General features: G+C 41.7%; 1 protein-coding gene across 1 annotated transcript in view; it reads left to right on the top strand.

Annotated features, from left to right (window-relative positions):
- Positions 1-17,096, top strand: part of man1a2 (mannosidase, alpha, class 1A, member 2) — a 176,703-nt gene extending 159,607 nt beyond the window's left edge. The window contains exons 12-14 of the mRNA XM_083997156.1: positions 1,499-1,671; positions 9,130-9,245; positions 15,891-17,096. Of these exons, the coding sequence (XP_083853282.1) occupies positions 1,499-1,671; positions 9,130-9,245; positions 15,891-16,026 (425 nt within the window). The 3' untranslated portion in view covers positions 16,027-17,096. The remainder of the gene's footprint in view (positions 1-1,498; positions 1,672-9,129; positions 9,246-15,890) is intronic.
- Positions 17,097-18,875: the final 1,779 nt, after the last annotated feature.

The following is an 18,875-nucleotide window of genomic DNA, read 5'->3' on the forward strand; positions in this document are numbered from 1 at the left end:
GCGATCACGGATCAACACTGATCCATTGCACCACTACTGGCTCTCCCTCACGATCATCCACGTCCTCACTTTGGACACTCTCACCTAGAATAAAATTAATAACCAAGTTAACCAAGGCCGTGAGTTCAGCAATAGAAGACAATTTAAATCAATAAGGGTGACGGATTATTTTCATTCAGCGCACTCAGCTGTTGTTTCAAGCAGCTCTTCTCTTGTACTGTCACATGATCAGCGACTAGTCGACGTCAAGCTCAAAACGTCATTATGGAGCAGTAAAGTCGACTAATCAACTAGTCGACTAGTCTGTGCAACCCCCAACACACACACATACAAACACTGATAATGTGAATAAAAGCAATGATGACACAAAGAATCTAAACTTTAAAAGACTTTTTGTGCATCTGACTAAGGAGTTTTTAGCTTCATTATAGATTCACAGGTGAGTTGGTCATTTTATTTATTCATCTTCCTTTTGGCAGGTCGTTCATTCTCAGTAGCTGGAAGCGTAAATATCAGTTCAGCAGGGACCTTTAAAAACACACACACACACACACACACATCTGCTCGGGATGTTTTCTGATGAGCATCAATACTTGTCAGCAAAGAAACACCACCTGTGAGTGTGTGTGTGTGTGTGTGTGTGTGTGTGTGTGTGTGTGTGTGTGTGTGTGTGTGTGTGTGTGTGTGTGTGTGTGTGTGTGTGTGTGTGTGTGTGTGTGTGTGTGTGTGTGTGTGTGTGTGTGTGTGTGTGTGTGTGTGTGTGTGTGTGTGTGTGTGTGTGTGTGTGTGTGTGTGTGACCTTGCATTATGGCTGTAGGTGCAAGTGTGTGTGTTTTAGTCACAGAAAGAGGAGAGGTTGCCGTGGCAACAAATGAAGATGAAAGGAGAGAGCTTTTGTGGTGAGGGAGTTTGATAGCAGCGGTCAGGCTGTCGAAAGTTGGCCTGTTACTTCTTAATGAGCCGTCACTCAGGGAGACCAGAGTGTGTGTGTGTGTGTGTCGGTTTGTGTGTGTGTGTGTTGTTGTTGTGTGTCGGCGTGTGTGTTTTCAGAGAGACAGTCCTGTCACCACCTCGTCAGCCTCTCTTTTTCCACAGTTAATGCTCGTCACATTTAATCAGCAGAGAACACCGGCTATAAAAACATGAAAAACCAGTAGAAACACTGGAGCTACAGGGTTTTTATTGCTCTAACACACACACACACACACACACACACACACACACACACACACACACACACACACACACACACACACACACACACACACAAATGCACAGCGGACACACACACAGATGCACAGCGGACACACACACACACACAAGCAGTAATTCATATCAGCTGTGATGTATAACCAACGGCCCGTAAAGACAAACAAGGAGCGGAGGATAATTTGTTCCTCTTTCTACCTCTTGTGCTCCTCTGTTCCTCTTCCTTCTTTCACACCTCCATCTTTCTTTCTTTCTTTCCTTCTCTCTGTCTCCTCCTCTCCTCTTCCAGTGCTGAAGCTCGGACCCGAGGCCTTCAAGTTCGACAGCGGCCTGGAGGCGGTGGCCGTGCGTCAGAACGAGAAGTACTACATCCTGCGGCCGGAGGTCATCGAGACCTACTGGTACATGTGGAGGTTCACCCACGATCCCAAATACCGGCAGTGGGGCTGGGAGGCAGCACAGGTAATTACACTTGTGTCACACTATAAAACTGCTTAGTCATGGTTTAGGTCGTTTTTTAATTTATTTATTTATATTTTAGCTTTGTACAGTGAGAACAAACCAGGTAGGATCTGTTGAGACATTTGTTGAACTTGCTCTGCAGCACAAACGATTCTCCCAAATGAAAGGGAGGTGAAGCTCTGGGAGTAGCTGGCAGTGTTAGATGGAGGACAGCTGGGGGAGTCTGATGACTCCATGAATCATCAGCTCTGCAGACGGAAGAGGAGGAGGAGGAGGAGGAGGAGGAGGAGGAGGAGGAGGAGGAGGAACAAGTCCCAACATCAAGTGGGTTTCACGGGAAATAGATACAGAGATCTACCGTATTTATTTTCCAGACTACAAGTCGCGCTTATTTTAGTAGTTTGACTGGTCATGTGATGTGACCTATATTTTGAAGTGACTTATATATCAAAATATACGCCATGTCATTTATGATGAAGGCAGAAGGCACGTACCGTATCCATAGCAACCGGAGACTCCAAAATCATCTCGTCTCTCTCAGCATGAAACACATGGGCACAAAATAAAAATAAATGCGACTTGTTTTTTTCCTCTTCGTGACGTATTTTTTGACAGATGCGACAAAATCTCCGTTGCGACATATTGTTTGGAAAATACAGTAATAATGTAAAGACCCTGAATCTGAGTGTTAGGCACGTTAATTTAAAAAAAGTACTTATTTATAGTTACTAGTTACTTTGCCCAAAAGGTAACCGAGTTAGTAACTGAATTACTACATTACAAAAGTAACTGATTGCCAGCAAAAGTAACTATTGTGTTATTGTTTTATAAAATGCTCAAATATGTCAAATTACTTATACTCGCCGCCCTAACCCCCCAACCATAAAGGGTGTATTGTGATGGGACTTCTTCAGTCAAATAACAGCAAGTAACGGCACATTTTACTTTTTTGATTACTCCTTACTAAAAGAATAGTAACGCCATTTTGTTATTAACGCTGTTATTCCCGTCACTGGTGAGGGGTGGTTGAAGATGATTAAAAAAGATGATGACAGGTCACATCTGTCCGGGACACAACACCGATGTCACTGCATTGAGAAGATGTGATTGGCTGCAGTGGTGTTTGTGGAACCTAAAAGTTTAAATGTGAAATTATTTCAGTCACGCAGCAGGTTTACAGACGACAGAAATGCAGTTTAATCACCTCGTTTTCATCTTTAACCTTGTTGTTCAAGATAATTCAAAGATCGCTGAGTCCAACTTTTTCATGTGCGTGTCGTCGTGCTGCTGCTGCCGTCAGCAGAGACAGACTCCTGCAGCATGAGGTGATGCATTTAAAGCACCGTTAATGTAAACACAGATGGATGAAAGAACCAGAGCAGGTGGCACCGGTTCAGACTCTGCAAAACACTGCTCTTTTAGTTTTTCTAGTTGTAGATATAGAAATATGAAAAATAAATCACATTTCCAGTGCTCAGTTAAACTCTTGAGTGTGTTTTTAATGTCAGATGTCGAGTCAGGTGGTCAAAATATGGCTCATTATGAGTCTTGATTGGTCTTTTTTTACTAAATGTTGCCAGTAAAAATAACAATTTTCATGCTTTCTGCTTTTAATATTATTCAAAAAAGCGGATTAAGCAGCCACACAGTAAATTAAAGGACGTGTCCCAGTGGTTTTCTCTCCTCAGGTCTCTGAAACATGGAAGATTAGGTTTAAAATTCACCTTTATTGAGGAGTAGGTGAAAAAGTAACCTCGAATAACTAATATATGACATAATAAATAGGAAACAATAGAGATACTATTAGATCTGATGTCAGTTCTGTACATTATGTTATATAAAAAGTAAAGCACATGCAGGTTTGTGTCTATAATAATCACATGGTTGATTGAGCTGCTGGTGTGTGAAACCTGAACCTGTGGGTGGATGTGAGGACTGGCGAGTGTTTCAGGTGTTATTATTGGTTATTTATTCCTTTCTGTGCTTTAATATGAGAAGCTTTACAGTATGAAAGTGGAGCAGCAGTGAAAGCCTCTCTCTCCTGCTCCACTTCTTCTTCTGATGGAGGATTAAAGAGCTCGTCCTCTTCTTCTCCTCCATGCGTCTCCTCCGTCTGAATCTCAGCCGACCTGCTCATCATCGTCTACTTCGGGGTTTTTTGTCTTTCACGCTCTTTTCTTTTTATTTTCTCTCTTTTTCCTGCCAATCTTCATGTCGCTTTTTCTTTTCCTCCCATGTTTAAGCAGTGAAACTACTTCTCTTTGTTTTTCTAAGTGGGACTGAAGTACACACACACACACACACACACACACACACACACACACACACACACACACACACTTTGGAGCCAAGCAAACACACTCAGACAAGTGTGTTTACAGTGTGTGTGTGTGTGTGTGTGTGATTGTGTGATTGTGCAGAGTATGAGTGACACTATAAAGAGCCGGTGCTGAAGGACTCATCTCCTGCATTATTTAACATTGCACACACATATACATACAGATACAGCACATACTAAAGCACATGACAGAGTCTGCTGTACTCGCTCTATACACTCTGATGTAACGTTGCTTTTCTACAGTTTTAATTCTTGTTTAGCAGAAATTGTGACATTTTTAAGTAAAGTTTGGAAACTAAACTTATGAAATTAGAGAAAGACACCTCTTTTATTTGCTGTCGGACGGTGGTTGAATATTGTTACTGCAGCAGAAAACACCTTAAACCTCTGCAGATTTAAGAAGTTAAGATGTTTTTTATCCTTAATGTTGAGGATTTTTTTAATACTTTAAGATTAAATAGAGAAAATCTGTTTTTTTTTCTGCATCTGGCTTTAGATGCACAAGTTTATAGTTATATGTCATATGTAGGGCTGCAACTAATGATTATTTTCATTATCGATTAATCTGTTGATTATATAAACAATTAATCGATTAGTTGTTTGGTCAATCAAATGTTAAAAAATGTTGAAAAATGTCAATCAGTTTCCCAAACCACAAGACGACGTCCTCAAATGTCTTGATTTGTCCGCAAACCGAGTTTGCATGTTCTCCCCGTGTCTGCGTGGGTTTCCTCCGGGTGCTCCGGTTTCCCCCACCACTAAAAACATGTCGGCTAGGTTAATCCTCCAGTCAGCACCACTGACCAAGGCACTGGCTCATAATCTGGAGTTGGTCCCCGGGCGCTGCACCGCGGCTGCCCACTGCTCCTCAGGGATGGGTTAAATGCAGAGAAAGAATTTCACTGTACTAGCTGTATATGTGACAAATAAAGTACCTTTACCTTTAAAGACATACTCAGTTTATTGTCATAAAGGAACAAAGAAACCAGAAATATTCACATTTAAGAAGCTGAAATAAGAGAATTTGGACTTTTTTTTTCTTAAAAAACTACTCAAACCGATTATTCGATTATCAAACTAGTTGACGATTAATTTAATAATCGATTATTGTTCTATTAATCAATTAATTGTTGCAGCTCTAGTCATGTGCACTAGATATACAAGTAAGTCAAATAGATGATCTCATATTACGTTTTTTTTATCCGTTTAGAATAAAATCATTGTATTTTACCATTTTATATAAACAGTAGCTAGTGCGTGTTTACCATTAGATGTCACACAGCCAGTTTAACTTCACAGATAAAAGAGAAATGTTAAATATATACCGGTAGAGTTATATTTGTCTGCAGCTCTTTCACCTTCACCACCAATATTTCTGTTAGTTTGTTTTTCCAGCTGAGTGTGTGCTCAAAGACTTTTATTTTGTAGCTTTTCCTGTATAAACAAAACTGCACTCAAAACCACCTTGGATACTCCAGTTTTTTCTTCTTTTTTTTACGACACTCTCTTAAACTTTTTTCTTTTTCTGTTTAGATTTATTTTGTTATGATTTTTGTTCTTGTTACCTTGACACACACACACACAGCAACACACCGGTTTTAACGGCTGTTGTGAAAAGAGACGGTTTAACAAATAGAGGCAGGTTTTGGAGCTGCAGCTGGGATGCAGGGGAGTGTGTGTCTGTGTGTGTGTGTTTGTGGCTGTGTGTGTGTGTTAGAGGAGCTTTGAGGTAACTCCAAATAAAACCTCAGGTGTGAGTGAGAGGTAAATGTGTGGTGGGATAACGAGACCAACACAGGAGGAAGAGGACACTGACATTGTGGGAAAAATGGAGAGAACCTCAGGTGTGTTGTGTGTGTCTGTGTGTGTGTGTGAAGGAGAAACCCAGCTGCTGTAATGTGAAACATGTCGACACTTAAGCTGCTACAGAAATCCTCCTCCTCTTCCTCCTACAGGTAGACGTTTTTATCAGATAATTTATTTAGCACAGATGGTCTTGTGTGTGTGTGTGTGTGTGTTTGTGTGCATGCTTGTGTGTTAGAGTATGTGTGTGCGCATGCTTAGGCTGTTGTGGGACACTGCAGTGTGGCTCCAGAAGGGCAAACGCTCGTGGGGCTCAACAGCCCATGAATAACAGATATTATGGTCGAAACGCCTTGTGACGGAAATCTGCTGACAGAGAAATGGTCACACGAGGACAGGATGAAGGAAGAAGACGTGTGTGAGTGTGTCTGTGTGTGTGCATATAGTGTATGTGTGTGTGTGTGTGTGTATATATGTGTGTGTGTGAGTGTGTCTGTGTGTGTGTGTGTGTGTGTGTGTGTGTGTGTGTGTGTGTGTGTGTGTGTGTGTGTGTGTGTGTGTGTGTGTGTGTGTGTGTGAGTGTGTCTGTGTGTGTGCATATATATGTGTGTGTGTGTGTGTGTTACAGACTAAAAGACAAGGACAGAGATAATGCTTTCAATTACATGTGTTAATAGTGAAAGTCGATAAGCTGTGAGCAGGTGTGCAATGCAGCCAGAATTTTTTATGGAGACGACAATTTCATGTCCTCAGTACAAATCGATAAGAGCGCACACACACGCACACACACACACGCACACACACACACACACAGGTAACGACACACTGTCCCGATCAGCAGCTGGAGCATCGCTGCATTTTTAATGAGGTCTTACAGGATGATTTCTGTTTGTGCAGAGGAAACGTTTTTATACCTCAAAGCCAAAAATAATCACCATCGTCCTTCAGTTGGACAAAAAAAAATTACAATTTGGCTCAAAAGATCTAATTACAGGGAAAATATCATTGAAAAAATAATGTTTTTGAAATATTTAAAAAGCCTCTCTGTGCTTTTAAGCCAGTGACGGGAACTTTTATATCGACGCCACCGGACCTCTGTGTGTTGTGTTTAACCTCGGTCTGACTGTTCACTAAAAGATGAAGTAAAACCAACGGCTGGTTGAAAACAGAAAAGAGGAAAGAGACACACGATGAATCGATAAGTGATCTCTTATCGTTTGAAATTTTAAAAATGCTCTGAAAAACAAGAATCATTCGACCTCCATCTTGTCGTGCGTTTCGATGTAGACCGCCAAAGTGGCCTGTGAGTCATCAAGGTGAAAAGTGATGTACTCCAGTTTCTCTCTAGTACATCACAGAAGTAGAGCGCTGTCACACTTTATTTATTTCAAATCGTTTTTTATTAAGTTTTCAAAAACTGTAGTGAGAAAAACAAAACAATTGAAACTGCCAAAAGGCACAATTGCATGAAAGCCTTACATGTATACAATCTCCTCCTGTGTGCATCAGATATAACATACTGTACATACATACAAGTTTTTTGCTTCAATTTGTTACATTTTCAACAGTCAACCCATATGCAGAATAGATAGCTGCAAAAACAACAAAAAAGTCAACAAGAGAGAAGACAAGAAGAGAAAAGAACGAAAAAAGGGAAAAGGGGAGGCTAGAGATGTGGAGAGCTACTGATCTAAGGTGTTTGCTTTAAATTCATTTGTAAAGTATTCCAAAAAATCACGCCAAGTTTTTTTTTACAGAGCCCTTAATTGTGCTTAACTTAACTTAAGAAATGCCATCACCTCGCAGACCCAACGTGAGTGGGATGGAGGTGCGGTCGATTTCCAGTCTAGTCATGTTGAGAATGGATAGCTTGCTGTAGCTAGGGGTAACCCTGAATACCAATGGTGCGTTCAAGGCGTAACTCATGTTTTTCCTACCAGATATGAGTTCACGGGTAGGAAGTTACAGGTTGGACTGCCTTTGTAGTGCATTTTCACGGGTAACAGGTCGGAAAAACACGAGTTACGCTACAAAGTCGTGACATGAAGTCGTGACTTAACGGGTTGAAAACCTGCCAGGAACGCTGCAGAAGATAACTGGGTCTGGGTCAATTCTTTTATAGGAGAATGTGTTGAAAATCTGAGCCGGGGTTTATCTGGCGCTGTCACACTTTAATGTTAGAATTAAAATAAACTTCTGAAAGTAGTAGTATAAAGTATAATGTACCAGAACTATCTATCTACCTTTTTTTTTTCTTTATATTTATTCAGATGAACCTAATCATTTCTATTAGCCGACAGCTGATGTGTACAGTGGTGCTGTGTTATATGTGTTAAGTTGATGCTAATTTTATCAGAGTGATCTCAGGTTGGTTTAATTCAAGAAGGTGTTGGATTATTTTTAGACGCCTCGAGGGAGTTTCATCACATGAGACACAAAACGTCCACTGGGACTCGAAGGATGTAACCGATTTGCTGAAAGTTTAAAGGTGAAGGTCGGTCGCTGTGACAGGTCCGTCATGGTAACACAGTTGACAGAGGAAAAGAAATCTGGATGCAGGAACAAGAAGGCGCAGTTTTTCTCTGAACCGACCGGCCGTCCTCCACGTTTGTTGTTTTATGTTGGAAACGTGGAAACATTAGCATCACATCTGTCATGTTCAGAGGCCCCCGGTCGGAGATAAAAAATAAAAAAAATAAAAAATAAAATCCTCAAAAGCCAAAGCGAATGGATAAAGAGAGAGGATTTGGATCACAAGTCAGAGTGTGTTTTAGATTTGTCCTGCAAACACCGGACACGTGTGAAGATCTGAACCACATCAGATGTTCACAGGAAAATCTGAAATCCACGTTCAAAAGCCGCTGTTTTGTTACAGAGAAAAGCAACAACTCGTCTTTTCCCCCAGCAGACAACGATGTGAACAACCTGAGTTTCCTTTAACAAAAAAAAAAAACTTCACCCTGGCGCACTCAATTCCCACCGAGCAGAAAGACTTTAGAGAAGGAGATGTAAATGTTGTGGAGGCCGGGGTGAGGAGTTTGTGGTAATCTCCTTTTCCTCGCATTTTTATTTGATTCTGTTTTTATTTTTGCAGCTGCTGTTTCCTGTGCGTCTCCACAGGATTCACTCTAATCTGTCACAAGCAAAGAATTAATTACAGCATGCTTTTGTAAGCTTATTAAAACTCTTCCTCTCCTCTCCCTCCCCTCCTTTTCTTCTCCTTCTCACCTCTTTAATTTCTCTTCTATCACTCTCTTCCTTCCTTCCTTCCTGCTTTCCTCTCCTCTTCTCCTTCCCTGTGTCCTCGTCTCCTCCAGGCCATAGATAAGTACTGCAGGGTGAGCGGAGGCTTCTCGGGGGTGAAGGACGTCTACTCCTCCAACCCGACCTACGACGACGTGCAGCAGAGCTTCTTCCTGGCCGAGACACTCAAGTAAGACGACACTATTAGGCTGATTAATTAGCTTGATCTGCAAATTAATCAGTACGGTTATTGATTAATTTAATCAAAAGTTGACATTTTCTTTTTAATAAAGGAGAAGAAAACGCTTGTGCACATACAAAGGCTGAGCTTTGAGATCATCAATCCATTATAAAGCAGCCTGTTGTCCACACTCACACTGGAGATCATCTACAGTCGTCGTCCTGTGATTAAAAATGTGTTTTTATAGTTTCAAGTTAGAAAAATCAAAAGGGGAAATAGTCAGTTATTAGTTAATCTTTGCATTAAACTAAACCATTAGTCTTTTCCACATGTATCTCTGCAGGGAAACACAAAGGATGAATTTAGACTGATAAAACTTCATAGTTTTAATAAAAAAACAAACAAACAAGAATGCATTTTTTTGTGCAGAGAGACAATGTTTGGTTTTAGCCACTGCAACATCTAGAAATTGTTTAAATCATACATACGACCATGTGAGTGTGGCTTTAATACAGGTGAACAGTCTTAAGTGAAAAGCAAAATGCATTTCAGAGACAAACTCTACTTGGGTTCAAGATGTTTTAAACAAAACAGATGTAGCTCATGTTTATTTCACGATACTAATGACAATAACTATAAAAAAAATAAAGATTAATCACGTCTATTTATGCAAACCTTTAAGAAAATGGACTATTCCGTGAACTCTGAAACTACAGCTGTGCTTATATTTATTCAAACACTTCAAATAGATGACGACTCTAAAAGCTTCAAATCATCAAAACTAAACAAACTCTCACATTTATTATTGTTTTTATGACCCGTTTCTGTTTCCCAGAAGTCATTGCTTCGTCCCCCTTCGACCCCCCGGTCGAAGCGACGGCTGTGAGCGTCGTCGTCCGAGCTCTTTAAAGGCCGATAACAGGTTAACACGGAGCCATCTGCTGTTGTTATTATTATTCCTCTCCATTAGAGGACGGTGGGCGGACGTCAGGCCGTGTTTATGTGTCTCGGAGGCTGCGTGGGGCAAAAGGCCGCGCTCATGTGTCTCTACGATACATCATCATCATCATCATCATCATCATCATCATCATCATCATCACTGTCACTGATGGATGATGGGAGATGAGGTTCTGGACGCAGGCTGGGAGGCTGCAGCAGCTCTCTGCCGCCCCCTGCTGGCCGCTCCGTGAACAGCACCGTGTTGGTTTCATTTAAAACCTCCTGTTGTCCTTCTGGGTCAATACAAGGAAGAAAGGAAGGTAGAACGAAGGGAGGGAAGGAAGGAAGGAAGGACAAAGGGAAAGATGGGAGGAAAGAAGGAACGGGGAAAATGAAGGAAAGATAAAAGGAGGGAGGGAACAGATTGGGTCAAAAAGGAAGGAAGAAGTAAGGACGAAGGAAAGAAGGGAGGGAAAAAGGATTGTGGAAAGAAGGAAGGAAAGAAAGATGGAGGAAGGGAACAGATTTGTTCAAGTAAGGAAGAAGAGAAAGAAGGAAGGAAAGAAAGATGGAGGGATAGGGAACAGATCAGGTCAACTGGATCAAAAGAGGAAGGAAGAAGAGGTAAGGAAGGAAGGAAGGAAAATGGGAAAGATGGGAGGAAAGAAGGAAGGGGGAAAATGAAGGAAAGATAGAAGGAGAGAGGGAACAGATTGGGTCAAAAAGGAAGGAAGAAGTAAGGACGAAGGGAAGGAAAGAAGGGATGGAAAAAGGATTGTGGAAAGAAGGAAGGGAAAAGGAAGGAAAGAAAGATGGAGGAAGGGAACAGATTTGTTCAAGTAAGGAAGAAGGGAAAGAAGGAAGGGAAAAGAGAAGGAAAGAAAGATGGAGGGAGGGAACAGATCAGGTCAATTGGATCAAAAGAGGAAGGAAGAAGAGGTATGGATGATGGGAAGGAAGAAGGGAAGGAAGGAAGGACAAAGGGAAAGATGGGAGGAAAGAAGGAAGAGGGAAAATGAAGGAAAGATAGAAGGGGGGACGGAACAGATTGGGTCAAAAAGGAAGGAAGAAGTAAGGACGAAGGGAAGGAAGGAAGGAAAGAAGGGAGGGAAAAAGGATTGTGGAAAGAAGGAAGGGAGAAAGGAAGGGAAGAAAGATGGAGGGATAGGGAACAGATCAGGTCAATTGGATCAAAAGAGGAAGGAAGAAGTAAGTACGAAGGGAAGGAAGGAAGGGAAAAAGGATTGTTGAAAGAAGGAAGGAAGGAAGGAAGGAAAGAAGGAAGGGAAAAAGGATTGTGGAAAGAAGGAAGGAAAGAAAGATGGAGGAAGGGAACAAATTTGTTCAAGTAAGGAAGAAGGGAAAAGGGAAGGAAAGATGGAGGGATAGGGAACAGATCAGGTCAACTGGATCAAAAGAGGAAGGAAGAAGAGGTAAGGAAGGAAGGAAGGAAAATGGGAAAGATGGGAGGAAAGAAGGAAGGGGGAAAATGAAGGAAAGATAGAAGGAGAGAGGGAACAGATTGGGTCAAAAAGGAAGGAAGAAGTAAGGACGAAGGGAAGGAAAGAAGGGATGGAAAAAGGATTGTGGAAAGAAGGAAGGGAAAAGGAAGGAAAGAAAGATGGAGGAAGGGAACAGATTTGTTCAAGTAAGGAAGAAGGGAAAGAAGGAAGGGAAAAGAGAAGGAAAGAAAGATGGAGGGAGGGAACAGATCAGGTCAATTGGATCAAAAGAGGAAGGAAGAAGAGGTATGGATGATGGGAAGGAAGAAGGGAAGGAAGGAAGGACAAAGGGAAAGATGGGAGGAAAGAAGGAAGAGGGAAAATGAAGGAAAGATAGAAGGGGGGACGGAACAGATTGGGTCAAAAAGGAAGGAAGAAGTAAGGACGAAGGGAAGGAAGGAAGGAAAGAAGGGAGGGAAAAAGGATTGTGGAAAGAAGGAAGGGAGAAAGGAAGGGAAGAAAGATGGAGGGATAGGGAACAGATCAGGTCAATTGGATCAAAAGAGGAAGGAAGAAGTAAGTACGAAGGGAAGGAAGGAAGGGAAAAAGGATTGTTGAAAGAAGGAAGGAAGGAAGGAAGGAAAGAAGGAAGGGAAAAAGGATTGTGGAAAGAAGGAAGGAAAGAAAGATGGAGGAAGGGAACAAATTTGTTCAAGTAAGGAAGAAGGGAAAAGGGAAGGAAAGATGGAGGGATAGGGAACAGATCAGGTCAAGTGGATCAAAAGAGGAAGGAAGAAGAGGTATGGACGGAGGGAAGGAAGGAAGGACAAAGGGAAAGATGGGAGGAAAGAAGGAAGGGGGGGAAGGAAGGAAAGCTAGAAGGAGGGAGGGAACAGATGGGGTCAAAAAGGAAGGAAGAAGTAAGGACGAAGGGAAGGAAGGAAGGAAAGAAGGGAGGGAAAAAGGATTGTGGAAAGAAGGAAGGAAAGATAGAAGGAGGGAGGGAACAGATTGGGTCAAAAAGGAAGGAAGAAGTAAGGATGAAGGGAAAAAGGATTGTGGAAAGAAGGAAGGGAAAAGGAAGGAAAGAAAGATGGAGGAAGGGAACAGATTTGTTCAAGTAAGGAAGAAGGGGAAAGGGAAGGAAAGAAAGATGGAGGGATAGGGAACAGATCAGGTCAATTGGATCAGAAGAGGTATGGAAGGAAGGAAGGAAGGAAGGAAGGAAGGAAGGAAGGAAGGAAGGATTGTGGAAAGAAGGAAGGATGGAGGAAGGGAACAGATTGGGTCAATTTGACCCAGAAGGACAACAGGAGGTGAAACTGACCTGGTTTTTAACAAGAGGAGCGTCCTGCAGCTGCTGCTCCTCCTGTCAATCAAACGGATTGATTGACGGGTCAGAGATGATTGACAGATCAAAAGCTCAGTTTTTAGCTGCGATGTGTCTGAAATCAACACCGTGGTGGAAGCATCAGAGGCCGGTGACGAGGTTTCTGTGTGTGTGTCGGGTCGTTAAAGGTTAAAACCTGACGCTCCTCCGCTCGGCCACTGTGACATTTGAGTGTTTTTTGTTTTTTTTCCTTTGGTGCGTTGGTGTGTTGGCGTGTCTCTCTCTCCGTCCTCAGTCTCTGTCACATCAAAGCTCCGGCTGCTGATTGGCTGCCCGTCACTGGGATAGAGAGTGAGGCTTCAAGATGTGCAGCTTCATGACTTGAAGCTGCATGTGTGTGTGTGTTGTGTGTGTGTGTGTTTAATTAGATTTCACAAAGAATTACACACCCGCTCTGTCACAGCTTTTGATTTAAAGCTCTGAATCTGAACAGAGAAACGCCTGAACAGGTCGATTTATTTAGGAGGAAAACAGCTTTAATGTTTAAAAACCTGTGTGTGTGTCTGTGTGTTGCATCTGCACATGACTGAACTGTGCAAAGTGTTTAAAGTAACTGAAAGTAACTGAAAGTAACACCTGAACATCACGGTGACCTTGGACTTTCCTCATGGAAGTGTGGGTCTGAAGATTTGCCTGCAGACTATTATTAACACTCTATTACAGCCTTAGATAAGTATTAATTAATCATTTATTATAATAATAATAATAATAATAATAAACTTTATTTGTATAGCACCTTTCAAAACACAGTTACAAAGTGCTTTACAGATCAAGTAAAAATAACATCGTCATCACCAACAATTTAAAAAAACATAAAACCACAAAAACCTGATCTGCTTTGCAGAGTGAGATAAAACAGTCAGGTTAAAGGCATAAAACAATAATCATATTGACAATAGAGCAAATACAATAGATGGAGTAAAAAAAAACAACAATTAAATAAAAACAATTAAAACAATTTATTAAGCATTCTCTTTTTACTATGAAACTAATTGGCATGTAGTTTGTAACCATAGTTATCTATTATCCATAATGTGTTTAATAATTGTATTTTCATACTTTATAAATGATGGATTAGTGAGTGTGTTAATGGATAAGTCATTAACCATCACAAATAGTAACTACCTGAATTAATCATGACTTGGAATATCAAGTGTTTATAAAACATCTATTAACATATTCACTAATATTAGTGCTTGTTTAGATTATTGTATGTTTAAGTGCAGTGTAAATGTTCATCTAAATAGTTTGTTAATCATTTACTGACACTTCATTAATGATCATATGAACCTCTGACATCTCCTGTATAACTTGATATAATACCTGATTTATAAATGTTGAATCTATCATATATAAAGTATGAAAATACAACAATTAAACACATTATAGATGAGTTTATTAATCCATAGTTAAACATTTATAGTAGGAAGAATGATGAATCAATACTTAATAGTGATATTATAAAATTGAAGGAGTAACTGAAGTCATCTTCTAATAATTTTGAATTTGCTCCATGGAAGTTTTTATGTTGGTAAAAAAACAAAACAAAAAGTCACTAAAGGTCGTGACAGGTGTGTCGTCGTGACGCCCTGACGTTTCCCAGGATTCATTGTGTGGCGGTAATGGCGGTAAACAATACGACGGCTGAGGATTACACTTTAAAAACATAAATAAACCTTGTGTTTTGGTCAGACAAAGTAAGTGTCGTCAAGGTTGCTAGGCGACAGGAGAGGCTCTTTGTGACCCACAGCTGGTGGGCCAGATGTGAAGGATGCTGCAGCAGCTCATGTTTCACCTGTTGCACACCGAGGCCGACAAACCTGAACACCGACGGCGACGGTGGAGATGAATTCAGGATTCAGGGTCGAGTCGTTCAAAAGGTTCAATCTGGACCAGAATGAATGGATTCTGGAGGATCTCCTGTTTTGCCGTCTAGGATCATTTAATCCGTCCGTCTTGTAATCATCTGGATAATGAGCGGCGCTCTAAATGTGACTGTAGGTCTGTGAACAACAGGTAGAACAGCAGCACGGGGTCACTCAGAGTGTGTTTGAAAATGGGGAGTATGTATTGTTTTCTGTTTCTTCAAAGTCTTTTGAAAAGCCAGACTTTATCTGGTTTGGCTTTTTAAATGAATAAAAAAGCAAATATACAGAACACTAGTCAAATACACTGCAAATATTTTTCCATGTGTTTCAAATTCAAACTTCAAATTTCATTTAATTATCCAGTAGTTGGGGGAAAATTCTTCATTTGTTGAACAATCAAGAGTTAACTTTCTTTACTCACGTAATGGTTTAAAATAGTTTAATAGTGAGTACTTATTATAAAGTGTTACCATAAATATATATACAGTATACATACACTATGAATGTTGTTTATTTGACCAGCTTGATTTTTAATGTAAATCACATTTTGTTCCTGAAATCCACCAAACTGCTGGGATCAGAATAATCCTGTTTTTTTGGATCATAGTTTTCCCGATCCTACTAAAAAGTTTTGAACACAAACTGAGTGTTTGATTCAGATTAATGATCTCTAATACAACCCACTTTCAAGATTTGATCCAATCTATTATCCAAAATCTGATCAGATTATCTTTGAACAACTGGGTCCAGGGTTTTTCACTGTCTCTTCCACGGCATTGATCAAACTTAAACTTAAAACTTTATTTATAAAGCACTTTTCAGACAAAGAGAACAGCCCAAAGTGCTTTACATGATAAAAACGAAGAAACACAACATTATATTTTTTGGTTATAAAAAACTCACTTTCTTCTTCTTCTTCTTCCTCCTCCTCCTCACCTTCCGTACCTCACCCCTGTTCCTCTTCCCTCCGTTACCCACAATCCCCCACACCGACCCCCCACTCCCCCTCCCTCAGGTATCTGTACCTGTTGTTCTCCAGCGACGACCTGATGCCGTTGGAGAGCTGGGTCTTCAACACGGAGGCTCACCCGCTGCCCGTGCTCCACCTGGGCAACATCACGCTGCCGGGCAGCGAGCCGGCGCAGCGGTAGACGGACGGACGGACGAAGAACCGTCATCCTCCTCCTCCTCCTCCTCCTCCTCCTCCTCCTCCTCCTCTTCCTCCTCCTCCTCCTCCTCCTCCTCCTCCTCCTCCACAGCACCAGGGGGCGCCATGTGTGCGCCAGCCGGCCTGTCTACCTACCTACCTTACCTGCCTGCCCCTTAAAAAAAAAAAAAAATTAAAAATTAAGATGAAAATAATAAAAACGCCCACAAACACTGGACAATAAAAAAAAAAAAAAAAAAAAAAACATTCATTCAGCTCTTCAGACTCTCCACTGCTTTCGGACTGCAGACATCGACCCGGAGGAGACAGAGACAGAGAGAGTCTCGGCACAGACGACCACTGCAGAGCGGAGAGGATCGACCTCCGCCCTCACGCTCCTCTTCTTCTACTTCTTCTTGTCTTCTTCTTCTTCTTCTATGTTTTACTCTCTCTGTCTCCTCTGCTCCAATCAGAAGGACGGACGGTCGGTGGTGGGTTGTGCTGCTGCTCCGCCTCACGTTCGGCTTTGAGCTTTGAACTCTTTTCTCTGAAGGACCGAGCTCCACGGCCGCGGAGGCTTGATTTACTTTTTTTTTTCTTTTTTTTTTTTTTTTGTTGGATTATTTTTAGTGTTTTATTTGACCAAACTTTTCCTCCCATTCAGACTCGAGACGAGGCACTCAGAGTGCATCATGGGAGTAGGTGAAGGATCATGCAGTCACAGCGACGCTGCACTGACGGAGGTGTCGTGTTTTTTTTTGTTTTTGTTTCCCAGGCAGACGGACTTGAGGACTTTAACAGGGTCTGTGATTATTTTTTTGTTTTGTTTTTGTTTGTTGGACAAATCCTAAAATGGGGACACAGGGTTGAATCAAAGACCCTCCGCTTCTCCTCCTCCTCCCCCGACCCTAAACCCCAAACCCCCCCGATCCCCGACCCCCGACCCCCGATCCCTCCTTCAGTCCACTTCCTGTTTAATCGTCATCAGATGAACTCAGACCTGGAACTGTCAGCAGCTCGTCACATCATCATCATCATCGTCATCAGCGTCAGTCAGTCAGTCGGTCAGAGCGGCGTGGGGGCGAGGGGGGCGTGGTCTCCGTCTATCCCCCTCCTCCTTTTTCAGACCAGTGGACCATTATAATGTGGAACAGAAACTGAACGACAACCTCTTCATCTCTCCAGCTTCTCCTCCTCCTCCTCCTCCCAAACCATTCTGCTGCTACTCCACAGGATGCTGCTGCTGCTTTTTGTTGTTTTTTTTATTTTTTATCTCACACTGTCTTCGCTTTATTTCCCACGTTTCCATCAGTTTCACATCATCATTCATGGTGAGATGAGGCTGGAAACCCAACCGTGCTTACGTACGTATGACTGACTGACTGACTTGACTGTGTGTGTGTGAGGGAGAGAGTGTGTGTGAGTGTGTGTGTGTGTGGAGGTTACAGTATAACCCCCCGTCCCCCACCCCCCTGCTGTAAATCATTTTGTCTGTGCACTTTGTATGGAAAGACTGTGACGAAGAGGAGAGACGAGGTGTCGCACTGAAACAGCTGAATAAATGACCTTCTTGTGTCGCCCTGCTGAGCTCCTCCATCCGCCACGTTTTCTCTGTTCGACCTCGTGCCGCCAAACTGCAGACTTCATTTACTCATCGTTTATTCTCCCAGAATCCCTCTCTCTCCTCCTCCTCTTCCTCCTCCTCCTTCTCCTTCCCTCTCCTCTATTTTTAACTCCTACCTCACCTGTCCAACACGAGAACTGATCTGAAACCATTTCATGTCCAAGTTTTGGATGAAAGTAAAAAAAAATCTCAATGAGTCCAAACCATTTCAGATACAAAGGAGAAATTTTTTTGTGTGTTTTTTTTCTTCTTAACTTCAGTAACACAACCGCCTGCTAAATTACTTCCTGTCGTGTTGTTAAGAGAAGAATCGCAGTCAGATAACGCACACTAAACATCGACATCATATCATGGGACAGACAAACCGCTGAGGGAGCTGAGGTCTGAGCGAACGTGTGAAATTTTTTTTTTTTTATGCTTTTGTTTTGATAGTCACAGTGAAAGAGAGAGAGAGGGTTTAAACTCATCGTTTCAATGAGACTCAAAGGATAAATATTATTCCAGGATTTGTTGAAATATTGTTTTTAACTTCAGAAACGCAATCTCTTCTTAAATTTCCCCTCGGTGCTGCTGATTGATTTTAACCTCGTTCCTCGTCACGCGATCCAAACCCTAAAAATCATATCATCAAACAGACGTGAGGGAGCTGAGGTCTGGGAAATGTGAAACAGGAGCATTAGTCCTTTCTTTTTGTTTTGTTTTATGCATTTTTTTGGTTTTATTTTGATAGTCACAGCGAGTGAGAAAGGGGTTAGGATGAAACCAGGTGAGCAGGTCGCCGCCGCCGCCCATCTTGTTCCTGTTTCCTCCTCCTCCTCTTGTGCAAGCGTGACCTCGTCAAGAAAGGTCAGGTTGTTGTCGCTCCCGATTCAACGAACGCTCTTCTGGAATTAACGGCTCACAGAAATATTTAGTTTGCATCACTTTAATGAGACTCAGTGTGTAAATATTATTGTAGGATCCAGTGGACGGGTGCAGAGAAAGGTTATGTGAACAATCGCAGGAAGTCGTCTCAAGACTCGTTCTCACAGAGTCAGACTGAAAAGACAACAGCTCCACCTCGAATTAAAGGAAACTCAAACAAAGACAGAAAGAAGCGCTTTCGATTCGTCCTGTATCGATTCTTAGGAAAAGGAGGCGGAGTTTCTTTTCCACTTTAAATCCATTGATTAGATTTAGAAGAAGAACTTAATCATCCTGCTGCAAAAATACACAGTTACTGTTACTGT

The sequence above is a fragment of the Trachurus trachurus genome, assembly GCF_905171665.1.
Source record: "Trachurus trachurus genome assembly, chromosome: 21".
In the NCBI taxonomy this organism is placed as follows: Eukaryota; Metazoa; Chordata; class Actinopteri; order Carangiformes; family Carangidae; genus Trachurus; species Trachurus trachurus.